Source organism: Gobio gobio (assembly GCF_949357685.1).
Source record: "Gobio gobio genome assembly, chromosome: 7".
Taxonomy (NCBI): Eukaryota; Metazoa; Chordata; class Actinopteri; order Cypriniformes; family Gobionidae; genus Gobio; species Gobio gobio.
The window spans coordinates 8598156-8621141 of NC_137103.1; the positions used below are offsets into that span (position 1 = coordinate 8598156).

General features: G+C 43.6%; 1 protein-coding gene across 1 annotated transcript in view; it reads left to right on the forward strand.

Annotated features, from left to right (window-relative positions):
• slc15a1a (solute carrier family 15 member 1a) overlaps nt 1-22986 on the forward strand; it is a 34782-nt gene continuing 11796 nt past the window's right edge. The window contains exons 1-14 of the mRNA XM_079820854.1: nt 1-195; nt 2968-3055; nt 4146-4287; nt 4380-4499; nt 9343-9442; nt 9529-9619; nt 9747-9830; nt 9905-9987; nt 15372-15458; nt 17337-17426; nt 17510-17554; nt 17766-17798; nt 19010-19098; nt 22904-22985. Of these exons, the coding sequence (XP_079676980.1) occupies nt 166-195; nt 2968-3055; nt 4146-4287; nt 4380-4499; nt 9343-9442; nt 9529-9619; nt 9747-9830; nt 9905-9987; nt 15372-15458; nt 17337-17426; nt 17510-17554; nt 17766-17798; nt 19010-19098; nt 22904-22985 (1164 nt within the window). The 5' untranslated portion in view covers nt 1-165. The remainder of the gene's footprint in view (nt 196-2967; nt 3056-4145; nt 4288-4379; nt 4500-9342; nt 9443-9528; nt 9620-9746; nt 9831-9904; nt 9988-15371; nt 15459-17336; nt 17427-17509; nt 17555-17765; nt 17799-19009; nt 19099-22903; nt 22986) is intronic.

A 22986-nucleotide genomic window follows, 5' to 3' on the forward strand; every position in this document is an offset into this window, starting at 1 on the left:
CTCACACAGGTGTCCAATTGTCTCACACACACACACACACACATACACACACACTCTTGCTGCTAATATGACAGGTGAGGACCTTTACAATCTCAGAAATGATCAGTGCAACTTGACTCTGCAATGTGATTTATTCAAACATTTATTCATCTCACAGACGAAAAGATGGACGAGACTAAGAAAAATAGGAAAAAGGTAAGATTATTTATGATACATAAAATGAAAGCCTACATTATCAGGTCGGCCGTGGGTCCCTAAAAAGTCTTAAATTGTCTTACATCGCAAACATTTCTCCAGTCTGTGGGACCCAGTGACTTTACATCATCGGACAGACGGGAGATTGTATTTTACTCTGTCATCAGAGAGAATTGAGGTCCAGACTGAACTAATGTCAGAACATCCACCGCTGTATGGCCAGATGATGCGCAAACTGCCTTTCTCGGCTGGTTTTAGTAAACCAGCGTCTCTCAAGTAAAGTTTTGATGAATGAGGATTATAATCAAGGGAAAGACGATTGTGGAGACATGCACGAGTCCATTATATAGATGCGCAAACAAAACATGTCTGTGCGCTCTCTGTATTTACGCACATTTCAGTACATTCATGTCGTTTCCACAGATATTCAGGGTCATTTGTTTCAGGGTAATTTGCTGTGTTTAGTCGCTGTGGATGGATCTGTGTACTGTAGTGTGCAGTCAGCTGAAGGCGGTTGGTTTAGGGGGTTTTCTCGGCTTCTCCGTGTGGTTCTGCTCAGTATCGTCTGCAATATACACAAGCTCTGCTGTTGCTCATGGCACACCTTAAGACTAATGTGCTTTTCAGTACTCCCAAAGTGTATGATTGCAGAAAAATATATGTTTGTATTGAACATTGATGGAGCAACAGATTTTGTGTGGAAATAAATCATAAAAGTGGCTTATTTTATTTAAAATCGTATAAATGTGTGAGGTGGGGAGGGGCCAAAAGGCACAGTATTGATACAAACACTTCAGCTGATAATAATAATAATAATTTACTTGTAATAATATGCTAATGTAGAGTTAAAACTTATTGTTTGCAAAGTTTGAACTATTTTCTGTTTATTTTGAAAAATAAAAGAATTCATTTTTGTTCAATAAATATACTGTCATTAAAATATGTTAATATAGAAATATATATATATAAACAAAATATTAATAATTATAAAATATTCTGAGAGCATTGAAGGAGATCCCATAATAATCTAATACAGATTCACAGTAGTTATATTTTATTAAATGATATGATAAATATCATATTTTTAAACCTGATGGTTTCATTCTAAATATGGTGATTATCTCTAAGGTGGACACCCAACTCAATATATGATATTTCCCATCTGAATCTCACCGTCATGTCAACACATGTTAAAGTCAGCGGCTGTTTATTATCATGTTCATTATTGTGCCTTTGACCGCAATCCGTTATTGAAAAGCTGTTGCTTTAATTACCTTGAGCAAAACTAATCATGAAGACCTTAGTCTCAAAATATATTCAGTAACTTTAGTGATTCTTATTTGCTACATAAATCTACAACATTTAAAAAACATCAAATGTTAGATCAAAGGAATCAACTTTGCACTGCTGATTGTGTGAAAGATCAGTGTGTGCGTGTGTGTGTGTGTGTGTGTGTGTGTGTGTGTGTGTGTGTGTTTGTTTTTGTGATTTATGAGGACAAAAATTTGTATAATGACACGGGTATTACACTGGTATTACAGCTACAACGTAAACATGAAATATGAGGACATTTCCTGTGACCTCATATTTAAAATAGCTTTATAAACATACTAAACAATGTTTTATTAAAAATGTAAAAATGCAGAATGTTTCCTGTGTGTGTGTGTGTGTGTGTGTGTGTGTGTGTGTGTGTGTGTGTGCGTGCGTGCGTGCGTGCGTGCGTGCGTGTGTGTGTGCGTGTGTGTGTGTGTGTGTGTGTGTGTGTGTGTGTGTGTGTGTGTGTGTGTGTGTGTGTGTGTGTGTGTGTGTGTGAATCCGCATTTGGAGAAAAAAAAATCAAAACAATAGTGTTTTCCTTTATTCTAAAAACTTGTTTTAATTTAGGGTTAGTGTGTAATAATATATTTTTTTTATTACGTTTATATAATATCAATAAAAGTATGCAGTATGTTCTGGTTTAGACAGCTACTGTAATAAACACGTGTCAGTGTTTATCAGCACTTCTGATCATGTTTAGCACAGATGAATAATGTCATTACACCGTCTTTGGCTTTATGCTTTCAGTCCTGTCCTTTCCTTACATATACTGTAGAAACATCGAACTAAATAATATGATGTGTTTAAATAATAACCCCAAAGAATAACAAATGTACCAAAATGTATTTGAAATGCATTTATTTTATGCTAAGTATACTCTACAAAAACACATATTTATGTACTTAATATAAATACCATACAATTGTACTTTTAGTGAACTGAAATGATATAAAATAAGTCTGCTAAATTTGAACAAGTCATTTTGTACTTAATGCACTTTAATTATTCATAAACAGCACTGAGGTCCAACTAAAGACATCCTGAAGTGTATATGATTGTGCTAAAGTGGAACTATTGCAAGTACACCTTATCTTGCATTTAAAGACTGATATACAGAGATCAAACTCATATTAATAGTGATATCAAAACACATTTTAGGCTTAATATTAAGAAATACGCAATAAAGAAGAACTCCAAATAAAGTTTAATTATAATATTTATATCATTAAGTCTCAAGCAATATGTCAATAAATATGTTAATGGATTTGTAGTATACTTAGTATGAAATAAATGTCATTTAAAAACATGAACAGCATTAAAAAAAGCTTCTATACAGAAATATTACACCATGCACACATGCTGTTTTTGCACATGCTCTGTAGAGATAATGTCGGTGTGTATGAAGTAAATGTGTGATATGATAGTGTGTTGTAATGTGATTGTGTGTTGGTACAGACGGCTGAGTGCTGTGGGTATCCCATCAGCATTTTCTTTATCGTGGTCAACGAGTTCTGTGAGAGATTCTCCTACTATGGCATGCGAGGTAAGACTGAGACATTATAAAAAGACCAGTAAACACTGAACATAACTGGTGCATGTGATAAAACACTGAACATAACTAAATATTAGCAAAAATAATGTTAAAAGATCATTATTTGACATTAAATATAGTTATGTTGTATATCATTAATGGACAAATATTTTTTATATATATATATATATATATATATATATATATATATATATATATATATATATATATATATATATATATATATATATATATATATATATATATATATATATATATATATATATATATATATATATATATTACTTCCCTTCTTTTGAAATCATACAACTATGATTTCTTGTTGCATTGCTGCATTAATAGGAAGGTAATTACTATAATATGAATGAAGTTCCAAGTGTCCAACCAAAGGGAACACTAATCACAATTATGTTGAGAGGAAGTGGAGGAAATGAGTGATGGAGTGGAGTGGAGTGGAGTGGAGTGGAGTGAAAATGGTACTCAAACCAGTCAAGTAATGTTTACTTGAGTTTTCTAAGTAACGAAGGCATAGCATGCAAATAGTTCAGATTACTTACTTGTTTTAAGTAAGTTCAACAAATTATTGGACATTAAGTAAAGTTTACTAAAAAAGTCTTAGTAAGAACAACTGTTGGCTTTTACAGTGGGGAACCGTGTGGGAACGTTCTGTCCCAAATATCCTCTTTGTAACTTTGATATTTGACCATAAAATAACCAAAATGGAACGTCCCCCTAGAGTCATATCAGGAACCTTGAACTGCAGCACTTTCATAACCAAAAGAGGACGTTTTAGGAATGTTCCTAATGTTTTATAAAGGCTCAGGATTTTCCTCACCTTTACAGAACTTTTAGGAAACATTGAGTGAGGTCGTGAGAACCTCCCCTCATGTGTGGGTAGAGCTTAACCGAGTGTAGGATCTTCAGTCTCTGATGCACAGACACTTTTATGGTTTCAAAAATAAGAGAGAAGCTCAAACATCAATAGAAAGAAATTCCAGTAGATTCACTGCTCGCAATAATACAGTAAAAGAGCAAACTATACACTGACTCTGTGATTGTGAACCTGCCTCTGTCTGTCCAGCTGTGTTGGTGCTGTATTTCCGGTATTTTCTTCTTTGGGACGATGACCTCGCGACCTCTATCTATCATGCCTTTGTGGCGCTGTGCTACTTGACGCCCATCATGGGGGCCATCATCGCTGATTCCTGGCTCGGCAAGTTCAAGTAGGTTTTATGGGGAAATTCCCAGGCTGACGAATCAGGATCTGTCCCAGACTTTGAGAGTGAATGCTGTGATGCTGCTTGTGTGCTTTCAGAACGATCATCTACCTGTCTATAGTGTACGCCATTGGCCAGGTCATCATGGCCATCAGCACTATTCATGACATCACAGACACTAACCGGGACGGCACGCCGGATAACTTCACCTTCCACGTGTGAGTCCGTCAACACACAGTTCATCTCTGTCTATCAGCTGCATTACAATAGAATCAGCATACAATTTATGACAGATCAGGCATAACATAATGACCGGTTAAGTGAATATCATCAGTGATATTCACTTAACCGGTCATTATGTTATGCCTGATCTGTCATCTCTTCATCTCCTGTTAGTGGGTGGGATATATTAGGCAGCAATTGAACATGTTGTCCTCAAAGTTGATGTGTTAGAAGCAGGAAAAATGGGCAAGCGTAAGGATTTGAGAGAGTTTGACCGTTTGAAGTGCTCCAAGGAAGGACCAGTGGAGAACCGGCCACAGGGTCATGGAGGACCAGTGGAGAACCGGCCACAGGGTCATGAAGGACCAGTGGAGAACCGGCCACAGGGTCATGAAGGACCAGTGGAGAACCGGCCACAGGGTCATGAAGGACCAGTGGAGAACCGGCCACAGGGTCATGAAGGACCAGTGGGGAACCGGCCACAGGGTCATGGAGGACCAGTGGAGAACCGGCCACAGGGTCATGAAGGACCAGTGGAGAACCGGCCACAGGATCATGGAGGACCAGTGGAGAACCGGCCACAGGGTCATGAAGGACCAGTGGGGAACCGGCCACAGGGTCATGAAGGACCAGTGGAGAACCGGCCACAGGGTCATGAAGGACCAGTGGAGAACCGGCCACAGGGTCATGGAGGACCAGTGGAGAACCGGCCACAGGGTCATGGAGGACCAGTGGAGAACCGGCCACAGAGTCATGGAGGAACAGTGGAGAACCGGCCACAGGGTCATGAAGAACCAGTCGAGAACAGGCCACAGGGTCATGGAGGACCAGTGGAGAACCGGCCACAGGGTCATGAAGGACCAGTGGAGAACCGGCCACAGGATCATGAAGAACCAGTGGAGAACCGGCCACAGGGTCATGAAGAACCAGTGGAGAACCGGCCACAGGGTCATGGAGGAACAGTGGAGAACCGGCCACAGGGTCATGAAGAACCAGTGGAGAACCGGCCACAGGGTCATGAAGAACCAGTGGAGAACCGGCCACAGGGTCATGGAGGACCAGTGGAGAACCGGCCACAGGGTCATGAAGGACCAGTGGAGAACCGGCCACAGGATCATGGAGGACCAGTGGAGAACCGGCCACAGGGTCATGAAGGACCAGTGGAGAACCGGCCACAGGGTCATGGAGGACCAGTGGAGAACCGGCCACAGGGTCATGAAGGACCAGTGGAGAACCGGCCACAGGGTCATGGAGGACCAGTGGAGAACCGGCCACAGGGTCATGGAGGACCAGTGGAGAACCGGCCACAGGGTCATGGAGGACCAGTGGAGAACCGGCCACAGGGTCATGGAGGACCAGTGGAGAACCAGCCACAGGGTCATGGAGGACCAGTGGAGAACCGGCCACAGGGTCATGGAGGACCAGTGGAGAACCGGCCACAGGGTCATGAAGGACCAGTGGAGAACCGGCCACAGGGTCATGGAGGACCAGTGGAGAACCGGCCACAGGGTCATGAAGGACCAGTGGAGAACCGGCCACAGGGTCATGGAGGACCAGTGGAGAACCGGCCACAGGGTCATAGAGACAGAGCGTATTTAGGCCACGCCCACACCGGGGGGGGGGGAAACAATCCAACGCTCTCCATTGACTTTGCATCGCGGGAGGCTGCCTCGTTGTCATTTCGGACTTATAACAAAAAACAGAACAATGTCTAAAAGCTGATATGTGACAAAGTGTACAGCAAACAAGCTAAAAAACACAGAAATACGTTTTTATAAGCTGTCGACCCAAAAAAACGAGCGTTTAAGATGATAAAAGTGGATACAGGCAATACGAAGTGACGCTTCAGCAGGATGAATGGGTAAATTTTGGGATCCTGACACTCGATGACACTCGCAGAGACGAAACCGTGTGGTCCCCAAACCTGACACCCTCCGGCCCCTGGCTGCGCCTAGAAATTCTGTCCATAAAAATTATGAACAGAACCGGCGACAAAGGGCAGCCCTGCCGGAGTCCAACATGCACCGGGAACAAGTCTGACTTACTGCCGGCAATGCGGACCAAACTCCTGCTTCGGTCATACAGGGACCGGACAGCCCTCAGCAAAGGACCCCGGACCCCATATTCCCCCAGCACCCTCCACAGGACGCCGCGAGGGACACAGTCGAATGCCTTCTCCAAATCCACAAAACAAATGTGGACTGGTTGGGCAAACTCCCATGAACCCTCCAGCACCCTGTAGAGGGTATAGAGCTGGTCCAGTGTTCCACGACCAGGATGAAAACCACACTGTTCCTCCTGAATCCGAGGTTCCACTATCGGCCGAATTCTCCTCTCCAGTACCCTGGCATAGACTTTCCCGGGGAGGCTGAGAAGTGTGATCCCCCTATAGTTGGAACACACCCTCCGGTCCCCCTTCTTAAAAAGAGGGACCACCACCCCGGTCTGCCATCCCAGAGGCACTGTCCCCGACCGCCACGCGATGCTGCAGAGGCGTGTCAGCCAAGACAGCCCCACGACATCCAGAGACTTGAGGTACTCAGGGCGGATCTCATCCACCCCCGGTGCCTTGCCACCGAGGAGTTTCTTGACCACCTCGGTGACTTCAGCTTGGGTGATGGACGAGTCCTCCTCTGAGCCCCCAGCCTCTGCTTCCTCAATGGAAGACGTGACGGTGGGATTGAGGAGATCCTCGAAGTATTCCTTCCACCGTCCGACAACATCCCCAGTTGAGGTCAACAGCCGCCCATCGCCACTGTAAACAGCGTTGGTAGGGCACTGCTTCCCCCTCCTGAGGCGCCGGACGGTTTGCCAGAATCTCTTCGAGGCCAGCCGATAGTCCTTTTCCATGGCCTCACCGAACTCCTCCCAGGCCCGAGTTTTTGCCTCCACAACCACCCGGGCTGCAGTCCGTTTAGCCTGCCGGTACCTGTCAGCTGCCTCAGGAGTCCCACAAGCCAGCCAGGCCCGATAGGACTCCTTCTTCAGCTTGACGGCATCCCTTACTTCTGGTGTCCACCACCGGGTTCGGGGATTGCCGCCTCGACAGGCACCGGAGACCTTGCGTCCACAGCTCCGAGCAGCCGCTTTGACAATGGAGGTGGAGAACATGGTCCACTCGGACTCAATATCTCCAGCCTCCCTCGGGATCCGGTTGAAGCTCTGCCGGAGGCAGGAGTTTAAGATCTCTCTGACAGGGGGCTCGGCCAAACGTTCCCAGCAGACCCTCACAGTACGTTTGGGTCTACCGAGTCTATCCAGCTTCCTCCCCCGCCATCGGATCCAACTCACCACCAGGTGGTGATCAGTTGACAGCTCCGCCCCTCTCTTCACCCGAGTGTCCAAGACATACGGCCGCAGGTCAGATGAAACGACCATAAAGTCGATCATTGACCTACGACCTAGGGTGTCCTGGTGCCATGTGCACTGATGGACACCCTTATGCTTGAACATGGTGTTCGTTATGGACAAACTGTAACTAGCACAGAAGTCCAATAACTGAACACCACTCGGGTTCAGATCAGATCAGACCATGCTGGGTTTGTTCCTCCCAATCACGCCCCTCCAGGTTTCACTGTCATTGCCCACGTGGGCGTTGAAGTCCCCCAGTAGAACGACGGAGTCCCCAGTCGGAGCACTCTCCAGCACCCCTCCCAGAGACTCCAAGAAGGTCGGGTACTCTGCCCTGCTGTTTGGCCCGTAGGCACACACAACAGTGAGAGACCTATCCCTGAGCCGAAGCCGCAGGGAAACGACCCTCTCGTTCACCGGGGTAAACTCCAACACATGGCGGCAGAGCTGGGGGGCTATAAGCAAACCCACACCAGCCCGCCGCCTCTCACCATGGGCAACTCCAGAGTGGTGAAGAGTCCATCCCCTCTCGAGGAGTGTGGTTCCAGAGCCCAAGCCGTGCGTGGAGGTGATCCCGACTATCTCTAGTCGGAACCTCTCAACCTCACGCACAATCTCAGGCTCCTTCCCCGCCAGCGAGGTGACATTCCATGTCCCAAGAGCCAGTTTCCATGTCCAGGGATCGGGTCGTCTAGGCCCCCGCCTTCGACTGCTGCCCGATTCGCTTTGCACCGGCCCCTTACGGTCCCTCCCGTGAGTGGTGGGCCCACGGGAAGGTGTCCCCACGTCGCTCCTTTGGGCTGAGCCCGGCCGGACCCCGTGGGGGAAGGCCCGGCCACCAGGCGCTCGCATACGAGCCCCAACCCCAGGCCTGGCTCCAGGGTGGGGCCTCGGCTGCGCCGTACCGGGCGACGTCACGGTCCTCCTTTTTTTTGTCATCATAAGGGGTTTTGAACTGCTCTTAGTCTGACCCGTCACCTAGGACCTGTTTGCCTTGGGAGACCCTACCAGGGGCATATAGCCCCGGACAACGTAGCTCCTAGGGTCATTCGGGTACTCAAACCCCTCCACCATGTTAAGGTGGCAGTTCATGGAGGAGCTAGAAAAAAGTGCTCTTTTTAAAAGTGTATTTAAGTGTGTTTAGTAACAATCATGAAAGTGTCTCTCTTTAAGTGCACTTAAGCGGCCCTCTATACTAAACCGCCTTAAAAGAACTGAAACTATATAGAGACAGATGAAAGAGACAAATGAAATTGCTTGTGTGTGTGTGTGTGTGTGTGTGTGTGTGTGTGTGTGTGTGTGTGTGTGTGTGTGTGTGTGTGTGTGTGTGTGTGTGTGTGTGTGTGTGTGTGTGTGTGTGTGTGTGTGTGTGTGTGTGTGTGTGTGTGTGTGTGTGTGTGTGTGATGGATAGGTTTAGGGGTAGGGTCAGTGTGAGGGGAGAGAATATACAGTTTGTACAGTTGTGTAAAGTCATGTGTGTATTTCAGCGCTCTGTCCATGCTGGGTTTGATCCTTATTGCTCTGGGCACTGGTGGTATTAAACCATGTGTGGCTGCATTTGGAGGCGATCAGTTTCAGGAACATCAGGTACGATACATCCTAAACATCTTCATCAGCTTTACTGTTTCTTCCCCTTTCTGTCTAATGGTTTGTTGTGATGTTGATCGTTACAGAGTCGCCAGCTCAACACGTTTTTCTCAGTGTTTTATTTGTGCATCAACGCAGGAAGTCTTCTTTCCACGCTCATTACGCCTGTTCTCAGAGGTACTCGTGCCCCATTATGCTCAAACTCCAAAACTAAATTAGGAGGCTTTAGTCCAGCATAATAGGGGCACTTTAACACACATGTCCATTGTATTTGTTCCATAATATCCTCCTCCTCGGTGTGCAGCTCAGCAGTGTGGCATCCACACACAGCAGCAGTGCTATCCTCTGGCCTTTGGGGTCCCAGCCGTTCTCATGGTCGTATCGCTGGGTAAGGCTGAGTCCACTGAACACACACTGGGATCTGTGTGTGTGTGTGTTTCTGATGTGTGCTGTGTGTTACAGTGGTGTTCATCGCTGGCAGTGGCATGTATGTCAAGACAGATCCAGAAGGAAACATCATCTGGTCCGTGTGTAAATGCATCGGGGTGAGTCGACTCAATCACTAGAGTCTGTGGAAAGGAATATTTCATACAAGAATGAAAACATATGGGTTCACACCATGATTTTATATTTTCTGTACGACATAAAGAGATCTTTTGCAGATTGCTCTTTTCCACTCAGGGGACAGTCTATAAGTACCATAGAAGTATCATGAAAGCAGTCCTTTTGACTTATGCTCTATATTCCAACGTCATATGATGACCTTTGTGTGAAGAACACTATCAAATTTAAGTCACTTTTTGCCTTGATTGCATCAGTTACTTTTTATGGAAAGTGTATTCATTACTTTTGTATTACTTTTTCTCACCAAGGCTGGGCTTGCTTGTTTGTTTTGTTTTTTAATAACAAAAAAGGTCTATTTTTGGCTAAAATAAAGTTCTCATGTTCATGTCCAGCGTCACCTTGTTTAAATATCAAATGCACTGGCGCATCTGTTCACTCATGGGCGTCTGCTCTGAACACCAGGGGCCTGATTTATAAACGGTGTGTACGCACAAAAGAAGGCGTACGCCGCTCTCTACGCAGTAATTGGTATTTATAAAAAGCAAACTTGGCGGGAAAACTCTGACCCAGGCATACGCACAAAAACGGGTGAAATGAGAGATGGCGACACCGTCGGCAGATGAAGAAACACGTGAAAGTGTGTGAAACTGTAGACCGTTGTGTAAAAGAAATGGCAATACTGCCTCTCATAAATAACATGAAGACTTCACAAAGCAAGCCAACACGAACACCCGTTTGATCGATCTGCAGTGTAAAACAAACAAAATCTAACGGAAATTACAACAGAAATGCAAATGAACACATATTTGCAAAAAGAAAAGTGAAATATGTTCTGCAATAATATTGCCATGTTATGCAATTCATCCTCATAAATAATATGGTAAACAGAACAAAATAATGTAGCCGACAAAACTGATATTCTCGTCAATGTGCCCGTCTGGCGGAGCAGATATAGATGCAATTAGATAGACAGACAGATAGATAGATAGATAGACAGATAGATAGATAGATAGATAGATAGATAGATAGATAGATAGATAGATAGATAGATAGATAGATAGATAGATAGATAGATAGATAGATAGATAGATAGATAGATAGATAGATAGATAAATAGATAGATAGATAGATAGATAGATAGATAGATAGATAGATAGATAGATAGATAGATAGATAGATAGATAGATAGATAGATAGATAGATAGATAGATAGATAGATAGATATTCATGCATATGCATAAAATAACGTATGACGTATGTCTCAACCATTCAGAAAACTGCAAGAAATTACATTTGCACTGAACTATTTCATAGATAATAGGGATAGGGATTAATAGGGATTCCCGCCAGTCTCTCATCAAGAGGGCTCAGCTCCGGTGTTCCCTTTCCTCCACCCGTGGCAGACACACTCTGGAGATGGAGCACTAGACGCTTTTTTGCCTCGACTTTGATGTCCGACCATTTCTTTTTTATTTCGGCCACGGTCGAGGTTGTGAGGCTACAGCATTTACGGCGTCTGCAACCTTTTGCCACTCAAGAGCCTTTTTGGCATTAGTAATGCCCACACTGTGCCCTTACAACAACAACATTTACCAGCAACAACATTTTTCTCCTCTTTTCCACCTCGCCAACGATAACTTCTACTTCACATTGAGTGAAGTTACGTTTTTTAATTTCCTCTCTGTGTTTGCCATGATTTCGCAATCAGTGAATATTAACTTGTGGGCGTTTCACGGACTATTTATGGGCAACTATGGGCGTGACATGAAGCCGCGCTACATTTAGAATTGATTGTGATTTATTAAGGGAAAACTGCGTAGGATGTGCGTGCGCACGGTTTTATAAATCTGAATATTTCTGTGCGTACGCACATCCTGTTTCATCCGTACGCCACTTCTGACGCAAATCCTACGCAAAGTCTTATAAATGAGGCCCAGGTGTGATCAGGAGCATTGCTGGAGCGTTGCTATTGTGAGGAACTGAAGACGACTGCGCCTTTGACCAACACAAACCTGCTCTAAAGTCAATAGTGCAGTATTTTTTGTGTTATTTAAAGGGTGTGTTAGTAATATGAGCCTATAGGCGGTTCACAACACGCGTACTCTCTGATTATCCCACACACATTTTTAAATATCAAAAATAAAAGGATTCCTCCCTGGAGAAGCGTTCAGTTTTTCCCCTCACAAATTCCTCCATGTAAACAGTGAATCCGCCCTGCCTTGAGCACAACGGGCTTTTAAAGGGAATGGGAGATGAGGCTCTGATTGGTTTATTGCACGTTAATCCCAAAACACAACCATGACTCATTAAGGGTGTACTCACACTAGCCAGTTTGAACCGTGCCCGAGTGCGTTTGACCACCAAAGCGCGGTTCGTTTGACTAGTGTGAGTGATCCGACCCGTGCCCGGGCGCGGCTCGATTAGCCGGCCCTGGCCCGCTTGGAAGAGGTGGGCCAGAGCACGGTTCAGTTGGACTCGGGCGCGGTTCGCATGCAGTGTGAGCGCTAACCGTGCTGGAGCACGGAACAGCTGCGCGCTACTATCAACATTACGACAGCAAACACCAAACTATTACTACTTGGATACACTTTCCAATTAAATCAAGTATATTCACGTTTATAACGGTCCTGGTTCTCACCTCATTGATGAACATGAATTGTAGTTTGCGAGTAAAGCTGCAAATTCCTCTGTCAAAGTCAGCTGCCTCCGTAATAATATTCTGATATGTGCAGTGCAATCAAGTGAAAATCGCTGCATGGCATAAATGATAAATGTTTTAGGCAGTCTATTAGCGAAAACACTTTTATTCCCGTTTTCTTCAAAACAAAAATTTGCATCATGAATGACGTAAGCGTGCTCCGGTCCGGTATGTTAAGTGCAATGTGAGTGCAGGCCAGCGGGGGAGTGGGGAGGGGGGACAATCGCGCTCGGGCACGGTAAAAGGCAACCATGCCTAGTGTGAGTACACCCTTAGAGACGAGGGACAACCCTTTTGGATCATGCGCCTGTAGCGCCGACCGGTTTACCTGTTGTTAAACTTGCAAAAGTGGATTCGGACACGCCCTAAGTGCGCCTGCGCCATGAGCTTCAGACCATGTGCTCAGGGGCCTCATTTATAAAACTTTGCGTAGGATTTGCGTCAGAAGTGGCGTACGGACGAAACGTAGGACGTGCGTACGCACAGAAATATTCGGATTTATAAAACCGTGCGCACGCACATCCTACGCAGTTTTCCCTTAATAAATCACAATCAATTCTAAATGTAGCGCAGCTTTTGCGGCTTCATGTCACACCCATAGTTGCCCATAAATAGTCCGTGAAACGCCCACAAGTTAATATTCATCGATTGCGAAATCATGGCAAATACAGAGAGGAAATCAAAAAAACGTTACTTCACTCAATGTGAAGTAGAAATTATCGTTGGCGAGGTGGAAAAGAGGAGAAAACTATGTTTTGGAGTGACACAGTGTGGGCATTACTAATGCCAAAAAGGCACCTGAGTGGCAAAAGGTTGCAGACGCCTAAATGCTGTAGCCTCACAACCTCGGACCGTGGCCGAAAAAAAAAAAGAAATGGTCGGACATCAAAGTCGAGGCAAAAAAGCGTCTAGTGCTCCATCGCCAGAGTGTGTCTGCCACGGGTGGGGGAAAGGGAACACCGGAGCTGACCCCTCTTGATGAGAGACTGGCGGCAATTATTGGGGAATCCCTATTAATCCCTATCCCTATTCTCTGCGTGGAAATGGGAAATAGTTCAGTGCAAATGTAATTTCTTGCAGCTTTCTGAATGGCAGAGACATACGTCATATGTTATTGTATCTAAAATAAAACAAACTAAAGGCATTTGCATGAATACCATGATTCCGTAGCTGATGAAGAAATCTTTACTATGAAAACAACTTTCCCCAGTGGACAATTAATACATCTATCTATCTATTTATCTATATATCTCCCTAATTATCTATCTGTCTATCTAATTGCATCTCTGCTCCGCCAGACGGACACATTGACGAGAATATCAGTTTTGTACATTATTTCGTTCTGTTTACCATATTATTTATGAGGATGAATTGCATAACATGCCAATATTATTGCAGAACATATTTCACTTTTTTTTCGTTTTGATTTTGTTTGTTTTACACTGCAGATCGATCAAACGGGTGTTCGTGTAGGCTGTTAATTGTAATACTTGCTTTGTGAAGTCTTCATGTTATTTATGAGAGGCAGTATTGCCATTTCTTTTACACAACGGTCAACAGTTTCACACACTTTCACGTGTTTCTTCCATCTGCCGACGGTGTCGCCATTTCTCATTTCACCCATTTTTGTGCGTACGCCTGGGTCAGAGCTTGCGTGAAGGACCGCACATTTTCCCGTCAAGTTTGCTTTTTATAAATACCAATTATTGCGTAGAGAGTGGCGTACGCCTTCTTTTGTGCGTACGCAACGTTTATAAATGAGGCCCCAGATCATTAAAATAGGGTCTCAAAAGTGAAAATGCAAAGGGAAATGCAAAATTCTCTCCTGTACAGTAGAGGGCACCGCTGCCATTCTGGATTGCAGAAGAGAATTCAATACTTTGTTGAACAACAAATGTAGTTTATTTTTTATTATTAGTATGGATAAATTGAATCATTGAAGGTCAGCAGCAAAGACACTAATTAAGTGTATTTGTGTAATTTAACATATTTAATTAATGCAAAATTGTGTAATATCCTGAGTTTGTATTTTCACTTTTTAATTTTATTTTGAGGAATGCTGAATCTGATTTTGTGAAGTCAGATTTTACATTTACATATGCATTTAGCAGCAGCGATTACAACTGAGGAGTACAGGAAGCGATCCGTCATGAGGAGGCAGCGAAACACAGAAAGCGCCTGAATTACTGCGCTTTGGACATTGCACAGAGCATCATACACTAGGGCAGGGAAGAAGTAGAGGAAAATAGAAGGAAAATATCTTTTTTTAAAGATAAGGTTAAGTGCTCACGGAAGAGGTGAGTTTTCAGCTGTGGTTTGAATGTTGGCGGATGGCGGTGGGAAGATCGTTCCACCAGCAGGGAACGGTGAATGTAAATGTTCTGGAGAGGGATTTTCTGCCTCTGTGTGATGTACCACAAGCCGTTGCTCCTAAGCTCAGATGAGTAAATGCTCACATTTAGTCCAGATCTACAATAATCATCATGTTCACACACACACCGCGTCTGCACTTACTCCTGATTCCTCTCAACATGAGGACGGGAGAGCTGTCAGTCAACACATGGGAAAACAAAGAAACTTGCGTTACTTATTTGAAAAGTAACTCAGATATTTTGTGAGTTACCCCAACACTGATCATCTCATTAAAACAATTTTCTCTTTCTGTAGTTTGCCCTCAAGAACCGTTTCAGGCACAGAAGCAGCATTCATCCAAAGAGGGAACACTGGATGGACTGGGCCAATGACAAATATGATGTATGCCACAGTCCTGCCATCTCTGTTCACACACACATTGACCTGGCTATCTAAACGGGGACTTCCCATAGACTTCTATTGTTTAAAACAGTCTATATAAAATTGTAATAATAATAAGTACAAGTGTAAAAATAATTGTACAAATGAAGACGAGGAGACACACACTACCCCTAAACCTACCCAACACACTCACACACACACACACACACACACACACACACGTTTGTTTTTGTGAAATGTGAGGACATTCCATAGGCGTAATGGTTTTTATACCGTACAAACCATATTTTCTATCCCCTTATACTGCCCCTAAACCTACCCATCACACACACACACACACACACACACACACACTGCCCCTGCCCCTAAACCTACCCATCACACACACACACACACACACACACACACACACACACACACACACACACACACACACACACACACACACACACACACACACACACACACACACACACACACACACACACACACACACACACACACACACTACCCCTAAACCTACCCAACACACACACACACACTACCCCTAAACCTACCCAACACACACACACTACCCCAAAACCTACCCATCACACACACACACACACACACACACACACACACACACACACACACACACACTGCCCCTAAACCTACCCATCACACACACACACACACACACACACACACACACACACACACACACACACACACACACACACACACACACTGCCCCTGCCCCTAAACCTATCCAACACACACACACTACCCCTAAACCTACCCAACACACACACACTACCCCTAAACCTACCTAACACACACACACTACCCCTAAACCTACCCATCACACACACACACACACACACACACACACACACACACACACACACACACACACACACACACACACACACACACACACACACACACACACACACACACTGCCCCTGCCCCTAAACCTACCCATCACACACACACACACACACACACACACACACACACACACACACACACACACACACACACACTGCCCCTGCCCCTAAACCTATCCAACACACACACACACACTACCCCTAAACCTACCCAACACACACACACTACCCCTAAACCTACCCAACACACACACACTACCCCTAAACCTACCACACACACACACACACACACACACATACACACACACTACCCCTAAACCTACCCAACACACACACACACACACACACACACACACACACTTCCTCTAAACCTACCCAACACACACACACTACCCCTAAACCTACCCAACACACACACACACACACACACACACACACACACACACACACACACACACACACACACACACACACACACACACACACACACACACACACACACACACACACACACACACACTTCCCCTAAACCTACCCAACACACACACACACTACCCCTAAACCTACCCAACACACACACACACACACACACACACACACACACACACACACACACACACACACACACACACACACACACACACACACACTACCCCTAAACCTATCCAACACACACCAACACACACACACACACACACACACACACACACACACACACACACACACACACACACACACACTTCCTCTAAACCTACCCAACACACACACACTACCCCTAAACCTACCCAACACACACACACACACACACTACCCCTAAACCTACCCAACACACACACACACACACACACACACACACACACACACACACACACACACACACACACACACACACACACACACACACACACACACACACACTACCCCTAAACCTACCCATCACACACACACACACACACACACACACACACACCCACACCCACATTCCTCTATTCTCTCTCTTCTATAGAAACTGCTCATCGCTCAGATAAAGATGGTGTTGAAGGTGCTGTTCCTCTACATCCCCCTGCCCATGTTCTGGACCCTGTTTGACCAGAAGGTAAGGCCTGGCCTGGTTTCTGTGTCGGGTCGTTTGGTTGGGCCAGTGTTTGGTAACGGTTTGTGTCTGTTGGTCGTGTCCAGGGCTCCCGCTGGACTCTCCAGGCCACCACCATGAGCGGAGACTTTGTGAGTGTCTTGATTTGATTGAATTGCTCTGAGTTTGTCAGCAGTGACTCTCACTTTATGTTTGTGTTGTCGGTCGATCATGATCTGATGTCTATAGTCACGATTAAGATCTAAAATATGGCGGAACTAGGCTCAATACACAGAGCTTTATGAAATATCACTTGAGAATTATGTCTTTCTTAAAAACCATGTCATTTCCTCCTGTCTGTAGAAAGGGTTCATCCTGCAGCCAGACCAGATGCAGGTGAGACAACAGTAATATTCTGAAATATTATAATTTAAGATAAATGTTTTCTGTGTGAATATATAGTAAAGTGTAATGCCTGTGATCAAAGCTGAATTTATCATCAATACTCCAGTCTTCAGTGTCACATGATCCTTCACAAACCATTCAGATATGATGCTCAAGACACATTTATGATTATTAGTTGTGTTGCTTCATATTTATGGATGCATATGGGTAGCAATATTTAATTTGAAATGTAATATGCAAAATGGTAGTGTATTTCTGTATTTAAATTGTAATTTTCTCTACCAAATGCGCAACGTTTGATTTTTGAAACGTATAAAAGTTTAAAAAAAAAAACTTTATAAATTATATGTTAAAACTATTGTAAAAAAAATTGCTAATTTAAATGATATTATTGAATTTGAATTAGCATTTTGCTCTAAATGTTGCTCATTTAGAATTGAAAATGTACTTTTAAATACAGAAATACACTGTCATTTTACATATTGCATTTCAAATTGAATATTGCTACCCAATTGATCTCTTTTTTTATTTTATTTTTATTCATTGATAAATGAAATAGTGCAGTATAATTCCAATTTTAAATTGGAATCTTTTATAACATTATAAAAGTCTGTCACTTTTGATAAAAATGCATCATTGCTGAATAAAAGTTAATTAAGCTCATGTCAGTCGGGTTCATTTAAGTCAAAAACACCATAGATAAACTTTGTCAACTTTTTATTGGCATATTGGCTCTGTTCTAAATTCCCCGTCCTTATCATGAGCTCCATGAAAAGCCAAGACAGGGAACAGCAGCAGCTTCTGGGGACAACCTCCCATTTTTTAAACTGGTAGGGCAGTGAAATCCCCCATTGAGAACAGAGCATGCATCAACGACAACAGAATGACATTGATTAAGTTAAACACAGTATAAGGCGGAGCTGGGGAGGAGGTGGGTTGCAAAGCAGCCAAGCAGGCAGACTGAACTGAAGCTGTGCTTAAGTAAGGTGCCCTGTTTGAGAGATGCCAATTGAGCGCATAGGAAATCAGATCAGCTGATATGGGCGGAGTTGGAATTTTTCCAGTCAGCTGATAGCGTGGCCTGTCTGAACTAACGCAGAATGCTTGATTTAATTTCCCCAAGCTCTTGAAAGATAGTGTGAAATGGTGAACCAGACCTGTATCTGATGTAGTTTGACTGAAATCCCTCTCTTCCCTGTCAGACTGTGAACCCCATCCTCATCCTGACCCTGGTGCCCATCATGGACCGGCTCATTTTCCCGCTCATCCAAAAGTGTGGCCTCAATTTCAGGTATGAATTACTACATAATAGGAAATGATGAATCTCTTGGCGTAACTGCGGTGAGAGTGATGCTTGAATGGGTCTGTTGTATAGGACTAGATGTTGATATCCCTTAGTAAATGTGTATTTGAGGCACAGATGATACTCCGTGGGATGGTCAAATGAGGGATGGCACCCTTCGGGTTATCAAGTGGACGTGTTGGACCCAGACACCTCCAGAGGGTTCAGCAGTGAATCCCAGCGTCCCGGGTTCACTCTAGGGATCGACCGATATGGATTTTTTTAGTGGCGATGCCGATACCGATTTTTTTTCATCAGCCTTAGCCGATGACCGATACGGGCTGCCGATTTTCTTGAGCCGATATTTGGAGCCGATACTGCTTTTGCTCCCTCAATTTACAACATAAAAATGACACAATGATCATGATGATAACAATTTAAAATTTACAATTTAAAAAAGGAACATTTATTGAACTAAAAAAAACAATATTTAACAAATAGTAACAACAGGTGAGGTAGAACAAGAAAAAAAAGAGTTGTGAAAATAAATTCTGAAAATAAATATTTAAGCATAAATAAAATAATTACACTATTGCACACAGTATCAACAAGCAAGCAGCATAATAAGGTGGACACTGACTGTACTATACTTCATTTTAAAACTGTTTACAACCTAGTCATTTAATGGTTACACTCTAAAAAATGCTGGTTTAAAAATAACCCAAGTTGGGTTGAATATGGACTAACCCAGCAATTGGGTTGTTTTGACCCAGCGGTTGGGTTAAATGTTTGCTTAAAACAACCCAATTGATAGGTTAAAACAACCCAACTGATGGGTTAGTCCATTTTCAACCCAACTTGGGTTATTTTTAACCCAGCATTTTTTAGAGTGTAGGTGCACTTAACTTAATCTCTTGTAGAGCAACACCAGCGGTAATTCAGGAACAAATCTCCCAATGCTCCACGTGAAACTTCAGTCTTTCCACCTTTTACCATCGTGTCAATTCTCAATTGATTTTGATTAATATGCGCGAGGGAGCAAGACAGTTTGAAGACGGTGAGAGCTGCCCTGTGGACGCCTGTCTGTAAATAATGCAGGGAAAAAAATATTGACGAACGCAGCAGCCTTATATCGGCCAAATATCGGCCCGATATATCGGTCTAACACTAGTTCACTCCCTATGTAACCCCTCCTGTCCGCACCGCCCGCTCCAAGCGGGACTCGAACCCGGGTCTGCCGGCTTGAGAGTCGGACGCTCTAACAAGGAGGCTAAAGGCTGCAACCTCTAGCGTGTCTCTTGAGATCAGAGGAGTGAGGTTTACTCGCACAGCAACTACTAGCTGGCCTCTGTTACACTTACAGGTACCATCAACTCACTTGAAGGCCCAGATGGAGTCCTTTCTTTTCATCCACAGCCACTGGCTCCCCTTTTCAGCGGCCCTGGAGAGGTCTTTGACTGCCTGCCGATGGGCCTTCCCGCGCACTCCCATCTCCTTGGGTAGCCTGGATGTTGAGGTGGCTACGAACCCTCTGCAGTCGACTTCCACTGGGCGCACGTTCGCTTTCCAGCCATGTTGTTGTGCATCGGCTGCAAGTTCAGCGTACCTCAGCCTTTTCCGTTCGTAAGCCTCTTCCACTGCACCGTCTCAGGCAGGGCCATGCACAGGGGGCTGTCCCGCTGGCTAGAGCCACTGCCCCTCTGCCCTCATCAGCTGAGGTGCCCCTCTCGCAGTCTATGGTCGCTACCCGTCTTCTGTTTTCCCTCCGCTAAAGATCCACCCATTCCACGAATCCGCTCCTGTGTTTTCCCGCTCGCTCCCCAGCATCACTCAGAGTCTGTGCACGGAAATCTGGAAAGCGGAGACGTCAGTTCCAGAATGTCGTTGCATTAGCAGCATGCGTTACAATCCGCAGAATTAGTAATTTGGTAGTTTGTTTTTGTATTTCTTGTCTGTATTATGATCATCTAATAGTGTTAACAACTTGTACAAAATACACGTTCTTGGAAGAGAATTATAATTCTAGTCTAATCAAATTTTTGTACCCGATCTGATCTAATATAAATAACACCAACTTTGCGGTTGATGGCACACTTTGTAGAATATATATAGGCCTAATTTCATATAATAGCCCATAAACTGTTACAGAATGTATAAATTACTTTTGATATAGTTCTTATGACTATTTATTTATATTTTAAAGTGTCATTAATGTAAAATACTACAAATATTCGAATTATAATTTTATTTTGACAATTTAGTAGAATAATTAAATAACTGATAACATAAAAATCTGAATCCCAATAAAAGATAATCATCTGAAAGGTAACTTTTTAATGACTTATGTACAAGTATATCAATATTTACTTATTTAATTGCCCATATTTTAATTGTCATTATAAAAAAAAAACATAATAGATTTTGTCTTCACTTAATAGGTTTTAATGAAAGTGAAGATGCCTGAAATGTACATCTAAATAATGAAAATATTAAATAATAGCCCTGTTAATTACTATTAATTAAAGGGTTAGTTCACCCAAAAATGAAATTTCTTCCATTTCTTCCCGTAAGACCTGCGTTCATCCTCCGAACACAGTTTAGGATATTTTAGATTTAGTCCGAGGGCTTTCAGTCCTTTGAATGTAAGTGTATGCACACTTTGCTGTCCACGTCCAGAAAGGTAATGAAAACATCATCAAAGTAGTCCATATGTGACATCATTTGGTTAGTTAGACTCTTTTGAAGCGTCGACAATACATTTTGGTCCAAAAATAACAAAAACTAAGACTTTATTAAGCATTGTCTTCTCTTCCGGCTTTGTTTGAATCCGTTCTCGACGCCACAGTGACGCTGCTGACGTAAGACGCTGTGACGTGTTATCTGGTTATCTTTGGCGATTAGGGCATCCGGGACATGCACACTTACGCACCATTTAAAAAAAATATAGAAATACAAACAATGCTTGTTTACAGCGTGCGTCTCCCTCAGACTACAAACGAAGCTCTGTCGCACCAGATAACACGTCACAGCGTCTTACGTCTGCAGCGTCTCTGTGGCGTCGAGAACGCGGATTCAAACACAACCGGAAGAGAAGACAATGCTTAATAAAGTCTTAGTTTTTGTTATTTTTGGACCAGAATGTATTGTCGACGCTTCAAAAGAGTCTAACTAACCAAATGATGTCACATATGGACTACTTTGATGATGTTTTCATTACCTTTCTGGACGTGGACAGCAAAGTGTGCATACACTTACATTCAAAGGACTGAAAGCCCTCGGACTAAATCTAAAATATCCTAAACTGTGTTCTGAGGATGAACGCAGGTCTTACGGGTGTGGAACAACATTGGGGTGAGTCAATAATGGTGAGTCATTTTTGGGTGAACTAACCCTTTAAGTATTACGTTTAAAAACAATAACACCAGTAACAACATGCCACCTGGGGCCTTCTGTGCCAAATATGGCTGCGTCATCTTACCCCAAGAGTCTAATTTTATCTTTTTACTTCAAAATAAAAGCTATAACATTTACTCCACAAAACCAAAAACATTGTGTCCACAAATCCCTCATTAACAAATAGACACAAAATCTTTGATATTCAACATAATACAATGTCATATATCACTATTTTCGATAGACACAAAATTAGATCAAAGCTGTTTTGACTGACTAGTAAGAGTAAGATGGATAATTTATATGGACAATTTTAGCACCTGGTTGTGCCGCCAGGTATAACGGCCTTGGGTGAGGCTGGTCTTGCATCCCGCTAAGATAATATAAGTGTTGTATTGTGTGAATCTGTTTTATCCTCCAGCCCTTTGAAGAGAATGACGGTTGGCATGTTGTTCGCTGCCATGGCGTTTGTGGCTGCAGCTTTAGTCCAGATTGAGATCGATG